General features: G+C 34.8%; 1 protein-coding gene across 3 annotated transcripts in view; it reads right to left on the minus strand.

The window, feature by feature from the left end:
- The window catches only part of NME7 (NME/NM23 family member 7), a 174,155-nt gene that overhangs the window by 115,470 nt on the left and 42,660 nt on the right, over positions 1-16,025 (minus strand). For all 3 annotated transcript variants that reach the window (XR_012475596.1, XM_074221960.1, XM_074221959.1), the window contains exons 5-7: positions 15,904-15,954; positions 13,516-13,723; positions 10,981-11,086 (exon numbers count right to left, since the gene is read on the minus strand). Coding sequence is in view for 2 of the 3 variants with exons in the window: in XM_074221960.1 (XP_074078061.1) it covers positions 10,981-11,086; positions 13,516-13,723; positions 15,904-15,954 (365 nt within the window). In the remaining variant the exon portion in view is untranslated. The remainder of the gene's footprint in view (positions 1-10,980; positions 11,087-13,515; positions 13,724-15,903; positions 15,955-16,025) is intronic.

Consider the following 16,025-nt stretch of genomic DNA (forward strand, 5'->3'; position numbering starts at 1 on the left):
AGTAAAGTCCAGGAGGTAGGAGAGCAGGAAAGCCAGCAGAGGTCTTTTAACCACAATGCAATTCAGGTCCTGACAGCTTAATAGCAGAGGTCCCAACAGCTAGATAGAAAGCTAACAGGGAGGACTCCAGCCCCAAAGTCTGAACTCTGAGAACACCAGGGTAAAAGATAGGACTAGGTCAGGAACAAACCACTGTTAAGTCAGAACCTGGACATAAAAGAGGAAAATCCTCTGCAAAGGCAAGGCCTGGACTGCATAGGTAACATCTTGGCCAATGGCACGCCAGGGCTCAGATACCAGCCTCAGCAAAAAAAAAAAAAAAGCTTGGATATATACTCCACTAAAACAGTAAAGATGAACAAAAAAGAAAAAGTTAAAAGAGCACTCACTATAGAAAACTACATTATATAGATGACAGCAATGCCATGTCTGAGGAAAAGAACAGTGAAAAATAACTCATAGGAGTATCAAAAGAGTCTAAAAATTAGACTCAAATACAAAAGCTCATCAAAGAGTTTAAAAAAGAATTTAAAAACCAAAGAAGAGAGGAAGAAGGGAAATAGAAAGAAAGAAATGGGGGCAGCTAGGTGGCACAGTGGATAGAGCACCAGCCCTAGAATCAGGACTACCTGAGTTCAAATCCAGCCTCAGACACTTAATAATTACCTAGCTGTGTGGTCTTGGGCAAGCCACTTAACCCCATTGCCTTGCAAAAACTAAAACAAAAAAAAATTTAAAAAAGAAATGAAAGTCATGTAGGAAAATTAGGAAAAATTGACCAAAGAAATCAACTCCGTTAAAAGTAAAAAAAAAAAAAAAACCTGGAAAAGGAAATACAGAAGCTAATTGGAGAAAATAAAACCATAAAAATTAGAATTGAACAAATAAAAACCAAAGAATCTACAATAATACAAGATTCCATCTAACAAAATAAAAAGGCTGAAAATACTGAAGAAAATGTAAAGTACCTTTTAGGAGAAAATGAATGATCTGGAAAATATATCCAGGAGAGACAATCTACAAATCATCAGACTAATAGAAAGCCTGGACCAACAAAAGAACCTGGAAAACATGATGCAGGAAATTATATGGGAAAACTGTCCAAATCTACTAGAAAAAAGATAACAATATAACCATTGAAAGAATCCACAGGACTCCTCCAAAAAAGAGATGCCAGGATTCAAAACTCCAAAGGCTATAATAGCAAAATTCCAGAACTGTTAAATAAAGGAGAGAATATTGCAAGCAGTAAAAAGAAAACAACTGAAATATAAAGGAAACAGAATCAGAATCACAGAGGACCTATCAGTCTCAACACTGAAGAGTCAGAAGACCTGAAATAGCATATTTTGGAGAGCTAAAGACCTGGGATTACAAGCCAGAATGTACTGCCCTGCAAAAAATCAGCACATACTGTCAAGGAAAAGGATGGATATTTAATGAAATAGAGGACTCCCAGAATTTCTTGACACAAAGACCAGAACTGAACAGAGAATTCAATCAACAAATACATAACTCAAGAGTTGCATAAAATAAAGGTAAACGAAAAGGGGAAGAAAAAAACAAAACAAAGAAAAATAATAGAATCATCAAATTCTATACAACACTAAAAGGGAAGTTATAACACTTCTAATTCTTTAGAATTTTACTTCTCTTAGGATAATTAAAGGGTAGAATATAAATGAACCTAAAGGATATGGGTATAATCAGGTCTTATCTCTCAATTGAAGAAGTCCAAGATGACATTACTATGTTTGAGACAAAAAAGCCCTGAAGAAAAACAGAGGTGTTAACTTTAAACTCAAGTATCTCACACCGTGCTAAGCACCTTGTCTAATGAAGGCAAGGTCCTGAGTTAGTGTCTCTGCAACTGACAATCATTTGTGAAGTTCTCAGGTGAGACCTCCAGAGCCTTCCAGTGCTTAGAGCACTTTAAGATTCTTAGAGTTAATTAGGTCAAGGTTGGACTTAATGGGTGTTTTTCACTTAACAAGGGGTTAAGTACCCTGAGTGGAGGGAGGGGCAAAGTGGGAGAGAGAATAGACCTTGCTTCACTTAACAAGGGGTTAACTACCCTACCCTAGGTGGGGAGGGAAAGGAGGGAAAATGTGAAGGAAAATAGGCCTTGGGAAGGGGCACAAATAGTTCAAGAAATGAACTTTGGCTTTGGGTGATACTTTGGCTCCTGAGGAGGATTATGTGTACTTGGAAGATACTTGAAAGGGGGCAAGGTAAAACATGGTTATAATTATAATTTGATGCAATTTGAATCAATGCTGCTTATCAAGCAATCAAGCAAACAATCTGTGATGATAGCTTGATAACAATCTGAGCTTATCAAGTAATCAAATAATCAAACTGTGATTGATGATACCTGATCAATAGTATTAGAGTGATAAATAACACCAAAGGAAGAAAAACAATGATAATTTTAGAGAGAAAGAAGGAAGAATGTGAATACTGAGTAAATTCTATTCAATAGATTTAGCCCAGAGAGAGAATATGATACATTCCCACTTGGGTTTAAAAATCTAACTTAATCTATGGGGTGGGGGACTGGGAAAGGGAAAGATATGGGAAGAAGGGACTGATAAAAGGGAATGGAAGATTTAAGTGACAATAAACTGAAAGTTAAGTTTTTCAAAGAAAAGTCAAAGGGGACAGGTAGTATTTTGGTGAGGAGGAGTAAGAGAAAAGGAAAGAGGAAAAATATAAATGGAGGAAGATAGCATGGAGGGAAAAGCAGAATTAGTAATATTAGGTGTAAATGTGAATGGGAAGGGCAGGGGCAGTTAGGTGGTACAGTGGATAGAGCACTGGCCTGGAGTCAAGAGATCCTGAATTCAAATCCAGACTCAGTCACTTATTAATGACGTGGCTGTGTGACATTGGGCAAATTACTTAACCCCATTGCCTTGCAAAAAAAACCCAAAAAGAATGTGAATGGGATGAACTGTCCCATAAAACAGTAACAGATAGCAGAATGGATTAAAAACCAGAATCCTACAATATGTTGTTTACAAGAAACACATTTGAAGCAGAGGGATACACACAGGATAAAAGGTTGCTTCAGCTGAAGGAAAAAAAAAATCTGGGGAGCAATCCTAATCTCAGACAAAGCAAAAGCAAAAATCAATCTCATTAAAAGGGATAAGGAAGGAAACTACATTTTCTTAAAAACCACCATTGGTAATGAATCTATATCATTACTAAACATGCATGCACCTAGTGGTATAGCATCCAAATTCCTAAAGAAAAAGCTGGGTGAATTACAAGGAAACATAGACAGAAAAACTTTAATAAAGGGAGACCTCAATCTCCCTCTCTCAGAACTAGATAAAGCTAACAACAAAATAAACAAGAAGGAAGTTGAGAAGGTTAATGAACTCTTAGAAAACTTAGATAGGATAGACCTTTGGAGAAAATTTAATGGGGATAGAAAAGAATATACCCTTTTCTTGGCAATACATGGCACCTTCACCAAAACTGACCATGTACTAGTGCACAAAACCTTTATATAATCAAATGCAAAAAAGTAGAAATAATAAATACACACTTCTCAGACTATGATGCAATAAAAATTTCATGTAATAAAGTATCAGGGAAAGATCAACCAAGAACTAATTGGAAATTAAATAACTTTATATTAAATAATTGGTGAATCACACAGCAAATCATAGAAATAATCAACAATTATATCCAAGAAAATGACAATAACAAGACATCATACCAAAATTTATGGGATGCAGCCAAGGCAGTTTTTAGATGAAACTTTTTATCTCTAAATGCCTATATGAATAAAATAGAGAAAGAGGAGATCAATGAATTGGGTATGCAATAAAAAAAGCTAGGGGAAAAAACAAATTAAACATTCTCAATTCAATACCAAATTAGAAATTCTGAAAATCAAGGGAGAGATTAATAGAATTGAAAGTAAGAAAACCATTGAGCTCATAAATAAAACTAAAATAAGTTTTATGAAAAAGTCAATAAAATAGACAAACCTTTGGTTAATCTGATTAAGAAAGGAGATAACTAATTTACCAGTATCAAAAAATGAAAAGAGTGAACTAACCACCAATGAGGAAGAAATTAAAGAATTAATTCGGAGCTACTTTGCCGAATTGTATGCCAATAAATGGGACAACTTGAGTAAAATGGATGAATATTTACAAAAATAAAAACTACCCAGATTAACAGAAGAGGAAATAAAAATACTTAAATAACCCCATTTCAGAAAAAGAAATTGAAGAAACCATCAATAAACTCCCTAAGAAAAAAGTCTCCAGTACAGATGGATTTACAAGTGAATTCTAACAAACATTTAATTCCTATTCTATGTAAAGTATTTAAAAAATAGGAGCCGAAGGAGTTCTTCCAAACATATTAAAAATGCTCCAAATCACTACTAGTTAGAGAAATAGAAATTAAAACAATAATGAGGTATCATCTCATACCTATTGTTAGCCAAGATGAGAAAAAGGGAAGATGATCAATGTTGGAGAGTTGTGGGAGGATTAGGACATTGATACATTGCTGGATCCAACCTTTCTGGAGAGCAATATGACACCATGCCCAAAGAGCAATAAAACTGTTCATACCTTTTGACCCAGCAATTCTTAATTCTAGGTCTCTATCCAGAAATTATTAAAAAATGAGAAAAGTCTTACATGTTCCAAAATACTCAAAGTAGCTCTTTTTGCAGTGGCAAAGAATTGGAAACTGAGGGGCTACCCATCAATTCGGGAATGGCTAAAAAGTTATGGTACATGAATACTGTGGAATATTATTGTTCTATAAAAAAAACCATAATTGGTAGGACTCTAGGGAAGCAAGGAATGAATTACAGGAACTGATGCTGAGTGAATGGAGTAGAGAACCAAGAAAACAATGTATACATCAACATTATGAGATGAATAACCTTGATGGAAGCAGTTCTTCTTGGCAGTCCAGAGAGCTGGGAAAATTTTAGACTATTATTACCTTCCATACAGAGGAAGAAAAACAAAACACACAGAAAAAAAAAAAACCCTTCTGAATCTGATGAACACTTTATAAAAATTATCCATTATGTATCTCTTTCCCTTAATCCTAATTACTTATGCTGAAAATTACTAATTTGTAAACATGTTTATCAAAATATGTATGTAAAATGCTAACCTGACTATTTTATACTGAGGAGAGGGGGATGGGAAGGGAAGATGGAGAGAAATTTTGTAACTTGGAAATATGAATGGGCATATGGATGAAAATAAATTTTAAAAATAAGTCAGAAAAAAAGAAATCTAGCCTGTATTACTACTGAATTTCTTTACTTGTATAACTACAGTAATGTGTAAATAAGTCTTTTTGAACCTTAAGAAAAGATTGTTTTGAAATACATATTTTTTTCTCTCAAATTCTGCACTAAAGCTATGCTTTAACAGTCACTTTCAGACTAAGGCATTTTTTTGGTTACTGCACTGGATGCTTCAATAGCATGAGAATGAAGACTGTTTTATGAAGAAGGGCATTCTCTCCTAATTTCATTTCTAGGGTTTATATCTATCCAATTTTACCAGAAAGGGAGAAAATGTGTGCTTCAGAATTCTCTAAGATATCATAATGCATCATTAGTATAACTTATGATTGGCAAAAGTAGTACAAAACTGAAACATTTAAGCTTAGTTGTCAAAAGGAGATAAAGGAATAAGGAAAAACTGAACAAGTGCATTTTCCCAGATTTGGGTACCCTCTGCCAACTAAAAGAGAGGCTGGTCCCCAAATCTTGAATGTGAAGAAACCTTTGTGACATCACAAAATCCTGGACTTCAAAGCGATTTCAGAAACTGTCCAGTCCAAATAGTTCCTGAACAAGATTTCTGAGAAATCACAGTCTGGTCCTGGTATGAGGAGTACTGGCAAGGAGGCATTCACTGCCTACCCAGTCAGTCCAGTCTACCTGGGGAAGTTTTTCTGCAATTCAAGCTTACATTTGTGTCTTTGAAACTGTCACCCCTTGCTCCCAATTCTGCTGCTTTTAAAAACCCAGAGAGAGCTCTAGGCCTTCCCTGTGTTTAGCCTCTAAACTTCCCCATTTTCTTGAACTAATTCTATAGAGAAGAATCTCAGTAATCCTGGATACTGACTTCCTCTGTAGGATGCCAAGTCATCAGTGTTCTAACTGAAAAGTGGCTTAATGTGGATTCTTTTGGACCTAAGAGAGTAGTAAGAGCTGTCTCACAGGGAAGGGCCAGATGGATAATAAAATTAAGGCTAGTTTTATACATTCTGAATTCCAAGATGATATAGCTACTAATTTAGGATATAATTTCCAATTAACACTATATGTAGTTTTGGTTTTTATTTATAAAAAATCTATAAAAATCCTAACTTTTCTTCTGTGGGTACTAATAGGAAACCTCAGTTTAAATGGCCATGACAGGTATAACTAGCATTCATGTTTACACAGTACTTTGAGATTTATAAAGTGATTTCCTTACAATAATCCTGTAACGTGTATGGTATCACTGTTCCTATCCTATTTTATAGATCAGGACTGCACAGAAGCATGTGAGCTGCCCAAGATGATAACAAAGGCAAATGGCAAGTAGAGTCAGCATTTGAAACCTCACCTCCTGACCTGACAAGCCCGCCTCCTGTTAGACTGTACTGCCCCCTCCAGGTGACAACAATGAAGCTCAGGGAACAAAAGGGATGGAATTGAGGTCATTCAATCACAGTAACGTTGAATTATCTGAAACTGACCACCATCTCTGTCAGCCCAGCAACAGAACAAATTCAATCTCAAACAGGGCTGGAGCAAAGAAGAATAAGAATGGAGAAGAATCCCAAAGGCTCACCTTTACCCCCTTACCATCAATGCACCTTAGCCAGCCCCAAGGTACTGAGAAAACAAATCAGAGGTGGCAACGACTGGGGGAGAAAAAAAAGGCAAAATTGTCTGGGACCCAAAGACATAAAAGAATTAATAGCAAGGATACCACTGAAAAAATCTGAATGAGGAAGGAGAAATGAATATCCAAAGAAAAAAGTCCTCTCACAACAAAGGAATGTGAGTGAAAAATTTCTTGACAAAGACAGTCAAAGAATTAAGGGAAACTATCAAAGAAATATAGACAGAAATCACAACTCTTTAAGCAAGAAGTACTAAAGCTTGATCAGGGATAAACAAAGAGAGACAGAGGGTGAAAGAAACAGAAGAAGAGAGAGACAGAGAGAAATAGAGACAGAGACAAAAAGAAAGTTTAGAGACAAAGACAGAGAGACACACAGAAATAAAGCTACAGAACTGGAAAGCAAAAATGAAGAGGCATACAGAAAATTAAATTTAAAAGGCAAGATCAAGAAAACATGAGAAATATACAAACTAAAAAAATCCTAAACTGAAGATATGTTGTAAAACGATAAAGAAGTCTTCCAGATGAAAAAATATATAAAAAAGAAAATCTAAATAGCATTCCTTCAAAAAAAATCATAAAGGATAATTACCTGAAAATACTCGAGTCAAATAGCTATGTATAAATTTAGGAGGAATGAGGTCAAGGGAGCAATCAATGTCAGGATTTGGAAAGATTGAATCAAAAAGTTATAAATAGATACAGTTCTAGATGCATCTATATCCATAGCTTGCTCTCTCTATATGTGTGTGTGTGTGTATGTAGACGTGCATGTGTATCTATTATTTAAATATGTGTATATATATTCATATGCTACATATATACATACAAATATGCTACAAAATAAATACTTGTAAAACCTAGATAATGATACACTGACAGGTGAAATTCTTGAAGTTTCTACCCAAGAGTACCCAGTCACACCAGTCATATCACATAGAGAAATAAAATCTGACCCATCCAAAGACCTCTGCCTAGTTCTGGAAGCTTCCCCAAACCTTGGGGCTCTCTGTGCATGTAACTGGTCCTCTTTCCTGAACCAGGCAGCCACAAGGTCTAGGCTGAAAGAAGAACATCTAAGGCCTGCCACTCCTTGGTTTCCCCAAGCACTCTATAAATATTACTCCATTTCTTACAATTCAGAGGTAGGTGCTATTGTTATCCTGATTTTACTATCCTAGCCCTATTATTTATCTTGAACTTGAGGAAACTAAGTCAAACAGGAGATAAGTGACCTGTTCAAGGTCACAAGTGCAAGGACAGTGAGCAAACTTTGCAGTATTTAATGGCCCATCACTTCTATTGAAAGGAAAGAACAATTTCAATTCCTAAAAAAACAAAAATAAGGTATCACAGGTACTGCAGGGACTTTAATATCCACAAGTATCTTGAGTCTAGGACAAAATTGGAACCCAGGAGTTCCTGACTCCAGATCCAGGACTTGGTCTACTGCTTCACCTAACAGAAGTCACACCCTTTCCCCAAGAAGTGTGAGAGCTCTGTGGGGTCACCCTTGATAGACCTTGTTACAGAATCTCATTGTGTTCTTTCTATGCTTGTTCATTTTAACAGCTGGTGTATGCTTTGGAACATTTTGTGAAATAAAAGTGCCATATCTAATAAAGGGAGGTCCAGCAGATAAGAAAGATAAGGAAGAATAGGAGCTAGGCGCTTTTAAAAATACTTCATGGAGCTTTAATGACTTAAAAAAAAAAGATGACTTTTCCCCCCCATGATTATCATGTATTACATTACAACATTGCCACTGTTGATGCCTTGTGTAAGAATGAATGTACTAGGGCAGTTAGGTGGCTCAGTGGATAGAGTGCCGGCTCTGGAGTCAGGAGGACCTGAGTTCAAATCCGACCTCAGACACTTAATAATTACCTAGCTGTGTGACCTTAGGCAAGTCACTTAACCCCACTGCTTTGCAAAAAAAAAAAAAGATGAAATATACCTTGCCTTAATTGTAAGGTATGATATTCGCTACATGAGTTAGAAGAGACTTTATATTTCATCTGTTTTCTCTGGTCACACTTCCAAGGTTAAGTCTTTTGATGCTGAAGAATCAGCCCCATTCCATAAGGAAAGTATTAATTAGGTAAATAGGAGAGTTTGAAAGCAGCTCCAGGTGGTTACCAATTACTGTCAAGGGAAGAGCATGCTGACTTCTCTGTCCAATGTTTTCCTTCTTTCCTCTGAATGGGAAGGTCTCCCCAGTTGGTGCAAGGGCCCACTCTATCCCTTGAATAATGTGAAATCCTCAAGTAACTGTTTCAAAATTAGTGACCACTCCCAGGGCTTGAAAAATACTGAGAAAAATCTGTTTCCACCAGCCTTGTGAGAGGCCAGTCTGTAACTCTGAGCCCTAGATCTAAAAGAAGTTCAATGAATTATGGCAAAATTGTTTTTGCCACTCTTGGGAAATCCCTAAGGTAGGTCTTGTAGTCAGTTTCAGGATCTCAGCATATGCCTTAAACTCACAAGAATGGAGACAGATTCCTTTGTAAGAATCAATCTTCTTCCTAATTGTTCTTTGCATCAAAGATTAAATGATCTCTTTTATTTAAAGATGCTGACGTGGTGTTCCAAGGTGTTTAAACAGCAACCACAGGTTCATGAACTAAGACCAAAGCCACCAAGACCTTGTACAGAAATTCTAGGAATTTGTTGTGTTGGTGGTGGTGGTGATGTTTTATCCCTCATTTATATGCATACATTCACACATTCACTCACCTATATAACATACTCTGCAATCCTCAAAGCACTATGTAAACAGTAATGGTGGTGCTGGTGGTGGTAGCAGTAGTAGTTAGTAGTAGTAGTAGTAGTGGTAGTTAGGAGTAATGGTAGTTAGTAGTAGTAGTAGTAGTAGTAGTAGTAGTAGTAGTAGTAGTACTAATAGTAGTCGTTATAGTTGTGGTAGTGGAACTAGTGGTTGTAACAGCAGAAAACAGAAGTGACTCTGGTCCATTCCATAGACACCAGACATCTCAGAGTGAGGAATACGAAATGAAAGACCCCAAGTAAACATCAACCTGTTTGCTGTACATACATCTAGAGACTAGTTAAAGAGAATCATTCAATTTAAAGCCAGAACTCCTTGGGAAAATTCTTGTTCATACTAATTGGTAACCCTATACTGATAAAGTTTAATTGCTTTTGTGTTGTTTTCATCTCTAAATTCACTCAAGGAAGTTTCCTCTATTTCTTCAGTCCATATTCAGTCCATATTTTATTGTACTTGAAAACACGAAAGTGAAGAGAATGGAGACAAAGAAACAGAAGCTCTGCATTTTCTCACTCTTGACATGAGTGACTCAATTTTAGAAATAGTTTCCACCTTGTTGTAGATTTCATAAACCCCAAAATTTCAGTTTATCCCTATTCCAAGTTTGTTCTGCTGTGGTTACACATGAAGAAAAATGATTTGTCCCAGATAACCACACCTGAAACAAACAAATTGTTTTACCCTCTTTATAAAGCTAACCTTAGAAACAACAAATAGTTTTATTCTATCTGCAAGAAAAATTATAGACAACATTCAAAATAATATTTTTCCTTTAGGGTATACCTCTTTGCTCTAGTTTGAGTGAGACTCTTATGAAAATTTCTCCCCAAGTTATTTATTTCCTAGGAGGCAATCCTAGAAAGTCCTCCCTTTTCTTAGCTATATCTCTCTGAATAAACCTTAGCTGATTTGTTATCCTTTTTTTTAACATGCTTAAGTCCAAAAAACTACCAAAAGTTTTTTAAGTTAATAAAAAATTTTTCTTAAGAACAAAAAATGTATTAGGTTTATATTATTTATAAACCATTAAGACACATAACAGAAGGGATGACAAGGAAGGAGGAAATAGCCTATTATTGAATTTATACAAAAATTCATAGGTTCATTTTTCTTCTCTCTGCTTTCATCACCTATATAACATGTTTTTTTGCACATGAAAGAAAAAATTATTTCTAAAGTGAAACTTTGTCATACATGAAATTATTTCTATTTAGAAAATTAATACAAACAAGCTAGTATGTCTCTCTCAAAATGAAGTTGTTTCTATTAGGTAATCAATACAACACTTACCTTCACTAATAGCATGAGGTTTAATAACACAGCAAGTACAGTTAGTAAATTTTGCAGTGTTTACTGGTCCACCACTTCCACTAGAGGGAAAGAAAAATTCCAATTCCTAAAAACAAAAATAAGATTCCTGTTGTCACAGGTGCTCTACAAACTCTAATATCCACAATAATCTTGTAATAGAAAAATGATTTGATTACAAAAATACATTTAATTTGCTTCTTTTTACTAAAATATTAAATAGTAAATAAGCAATAAATAAGTAAATAAAAAGATTAATTGAACAAATTACAATGATAAATGCATCAGTTTGCATTTTAATTTTGCAATTTAGTAAATGTAACAGTCTATAAGCTAAAATCAATTAACAATAATATGAATTAACCTGGCATATGAATAGCATATGGCTTAGTGGTAACTTACCTACTGTGTTTTATAAACAATATGTTTAAGGACAAGCAGCAGGTCATCATAGATGGAGATCTGGCCTTGGGGACAATAAGGTCTCTTGAAGCTCAGAGCTTGTGTGACCCAGGGCACATCACTGAAGCTCTCAGTTTCCAGATAACCCTCTAAGACTCTAAAATTCAGAGCAGTTTACTAGACTAAAATAATTATGGAGAACTCCCAAAATAAAAGGGGGGAAAAAACCACATTTTGAGTAAAAAAATCAACATAAGCTCTAGTTTCCTTGACATTTGTATGTGATTGTCAACAAAATCCATTGGAAAAAAAAAGCTCAATCTGGGCATTCTGTGGAAGAAATTAATCTTCAGAAATTCTTTCATAATAATTACTTATTATTTTTTATTTGGGGACACAAGATTGACCTATGGTGATTAAATTAAAATTCTGTAATCAAATACTGATGTTTTGGTTACATTGTTAGTTCTTTTTGCCCATGACATCACACAGATCAAACAGTGATGTAAATGGTCTACTAAGAGGGTTTCAAATAACCATGGGGCCATGTCAAGCTCTAATTTTTTGGATCAGTTGGAGGTGATTTTACACATTAACCCAGTAAAGTAAAAGTTTGATCCACTTTCAAGAATAATCTACTCTTAAGAAAACCAAAAACAGAACGAAATATATTAAATATTATACTGGTATCAATTTTAGTAAAACCACAACTCCTTTAGACTACAATGAAATGAAAATATCAATTTTTAAATGTAAAGTCCCTCTAAGTGATTTAATATTATTCTTTATTATTCTTGTGAATGGATAAGAAATATTATGTATCACAACATTTCATTTCAATTGAAAAACATGTGAAAAGATGAGAGATTGGAATGCAGTCAGATGCCCTAAAAGAGCGCTGGAATTAAAGTCAGAGACCCTGGGATCAAGTAGCAGGTGATTTTGGGCAGGTTATTTTCTCTCTCTCTCTCTCTCTCTCTCTCTCTCTCTCTCTCTCTCTCTCTCTCTCTCTCTCTCTCTCTCTCTCTCTCTCACCCACCTCATCCCAGCTGATGAAGTTACAGGAAGATTAAGGAAGGGAAAAAGACAACAAGGTGTTGAATGGGATGCAAAAAAGAGTTTTCACTTTGTTAGCCCTTTACAAAGAATGAAGTTTTCCATGATGTAATTACCACAGCTAGCTACTGACATACCAAACAAACATTCTTTAGGAGAGGAAAAAGTCACATTCTTCTGAGAAAGAACTAGTAGCGAGAGCTTCAAGGAGTCAGCTAGAGACTCAAGAGAGAATTAGCTTTGGAAGGTAGGTGGTGAGTTAAGGAGCAAAGGTCAGCAAGACCCTAGAATGCTAGTCATGAGTTACTTTGACTGACCCCCCCCCCCCCCCAGGAAACTTTCACACCAGGCAAACCCTACAAACTAATGAAATTACAGGTCTGGAGCATATACACATAAATACTCCCAAGGCAGTCATTTAAAAACCCTCTAAAGTTACTAGAGACAAAATAGATTTAAATATAAACTAGTATTTACTAAGACTAAATCAGCTCACTAGTTTACATGCAAGGGCAAGAAAGCACTTGTGATTATATTGTATTTTTAAACTGATAATCACTTTCTGATATACCACTTCTGACTCTGTGATTTGGCTGAATCCTCACAAACTCCAGGAAACTTACTTTTATCTATCAACTAATTTCCAGGTGAAGTAGAACAGACCTATGCAGCAATGTAATAATACTGTATATGCAGGTTTATTATAGATTTCCATCTAAAATAGTGTCTTATAGTAGCTACATTCATTGTAACCATGCTATAATTAAGAGGAAGCTCTATGACAATGAAAAATTTTACTGAGGAGAAAACTGGCATTCAATTTCCTTTGCTTGCTATATTAAAATATTTATAGAGGTCCAATGGACAAAATTCAATGGTTTCTCCAAATAGGACAATATTTTAAGAAATAGACTTTCTTGTTTATAAAATTTGGTTTTTAAGCATGTTTATTAAGATTATTTAAAAACTAAAATATTTTTTTTACACAATGCATAAAGCATCAATAATCATCAATCAAAAGCATAGATGTGTTCAAAGAAGTTTTTAAAAATTCCTTACCTTTGCAGCAGTTGCAAGAGAATCAGGACCATGGACTACATTTTTTATGCAATCTGTTCCAAATCTTGCTCTAATGCTTTCAGGAAAATCTGTACGAGCCATACTAGGGTTTGCAGGTCCTATTAATTTTGTCCATTCATTGACAGCATCATCTCCTAAAATCTCCATAGCAATAACAGGACAAATTGTAATAAACTGGATAAGATCACTGCAAAATAGATTTTTAAGTAATACATGTTAATATTTTATATATATATATATATATATGTAATCTTCACATAACATATATACATCTTCATATAGACAATCTACTAAACTATAGACATGCTGCAAAATAAAGTATCTGTATAAAAAAGCTACTAAATATCATTTTTTCCATGGACATGGTAGCATTTTATAATTCAGCAGTATGGTACCCTATATTTCCACATGTCACTGGTATTGTGACACTTCTTAAACTGCAGGAGCAAAATCACCATAATAATACTATATCTATGTAGAGAGTCATCATCAGATGTCTCCCTTGCTGTGAAAGGAAATAAATTGATTTGGTTTTAATGTCTCTAATAAGCTAAGATACTAATCAATTCAACAAATGTTTATTCATTTTTTATTCATTATGGAATAGCACTGGAAACATAAAGATAAAAAATGACCCAGTCTCTGCTTTTGGAAGGATTACAAAATGATGAGAGAGATATGATATGTATATAAACAAATGTAAACCCACACTATGTCTCTGAATAAATTTTACCTGACATTTTTAACACACCCAAGTTCAAAAAACAAACAAAATTTTTTCAAAGTTCATGAAAATCTTTTTCTTAAGAACAAAAATGTGGGTTTATATCAATAGGCTATTATTTAACACCACATAATTCCTACCAGAAGTCTTGATTATAACTACAATCTGAACCAATCTGTTGGCATACTGCCATAGCCAGTATAATAGGCATTCAGTTATTTGTCTATAACTGGATAACAGTTTATTCTCTGAAAACATATTATTCTCAGTTTCCCACTAAATGTTTCCTCAGAGCCTTCAAGTTCTGAGGTTTCTGCCTAAGGATTTAGAATACTTGAAGAGCTCAGTGATCTGGCATCATGAAGTATTGTCTCCTAGTCTTAGATAGCAACAACTAAAACTTGGTAGCCAAATGGATTGCAGTTCCTTTTGAAGATGAAAATTGTCTTACCGAATTCCCAATGGCACAGACAGAATGTTGAGAATGAATAGTAATTAGGGTGTAATATGAAATTTGGTAAAACACCAATGGCTTGGTATCCAAGACTAAGTAGTTTGTATTTTATATTAGAAGCAATAGGAGGGGATGCTAGGTGGTACAGTGGATAAAGCAACAGCTCTAGAATCAGGAAGACCTGAGTTCAAATGTGAACTCAGTTAGTTACTTAGTGCTTACTTAGCTATGTGACCTTTGGCAAGTCACTTAAACCCATTGCTTTGCAAAAATCCAAAAAAAAGGCAGTAGGAAACCACTAAAATCTTTTGACGGGGAAATGACATGATCAGGATAAAGTTGAGAACTAGAATTGTATTTTCATTGGTATTGGGACCTCCAAAATGAGAAAACTCCCTTCTCTAATAAAGGATGGCATATCTTTGCAATTTATCATTTTAGAGGGTTGCCTAGAGCTCTGAAAGATTAAGTAATTTACTTACTATCCACAGCCAAAAGCAAGATTGAACTCAGGTCTTCCTGACTTCAAAGGCCAGCTCTCTATCCACTATGCCATCCATACTGCCTCTCTATGACATTATCAGAACAAAACAATCAAAAGTTTCTTTTAGTAAGTGAATGGAAGATTGGAGAAGAGAGATATCTTCAAAGCAAAGACAGGTGATTAGAATAATAAAAGTAAAAAGTGAGGAGAGCCTAAATTCGGGTGATTGTCGATTAGTGCTTAGTTCTAAGAGTCTCAAATGAATTAAACATACAGAATCTATACAAAGAAGGGGGGAACCTCAAACAGATGATAGCCACTAAATACTTCGAAAGAATCACTCTGTTGTAAGGGAGCCTCTCAAAAAACACAATGTGGATTAAGATAAAAAGAAAACATACAAAATAAAATCTCATTCTCATGTTCTTCTGAAATCAAGGAACTCTCAATAGATATTAAGATTATATATAATTCAAAAAACCTCATTTTTCTGAATAAACAGTAAGTGCAGAGTATAATGACTTGCATGTTGGAGATTCTTTATATCTTAAGAATACAAAAATTGATCCCAGAAAATTTATATTAGTGCAACTTCATTCTCTTCAAGTAATTCATGTCATAAAAGAAAAACAAAAATTATGCAAAAATTTGAAAATAAGACTTTACAGAACTTAAACATAGGCACTTTCCTATTTTAATACCTACTTATAGAATGGCTTTGATAGATGATCAACATAAAAATCTGTTGCTTCTTTCCTATAACAGAATAAAAATAATTGCTATTAAAACAAACAGTTAAGTGGAATTTTGAGACTTTTCTCCAAATT

The sequence above is a fragment of the Macrotis lagotis genome, chromosome 2, assembly GCF_037893015.1.
Source record: "Macrotis lagotis isolate mMagLag1 chromosome 2, bilby.v1.9.chrom.fasta, whole genome shotgun sequence".
NCBI lineage: Eukaryota > Metazoa > Chordata > Mammalia > Peramelemorphia > Peramelidae > Macrotis > Macrotis lagotis.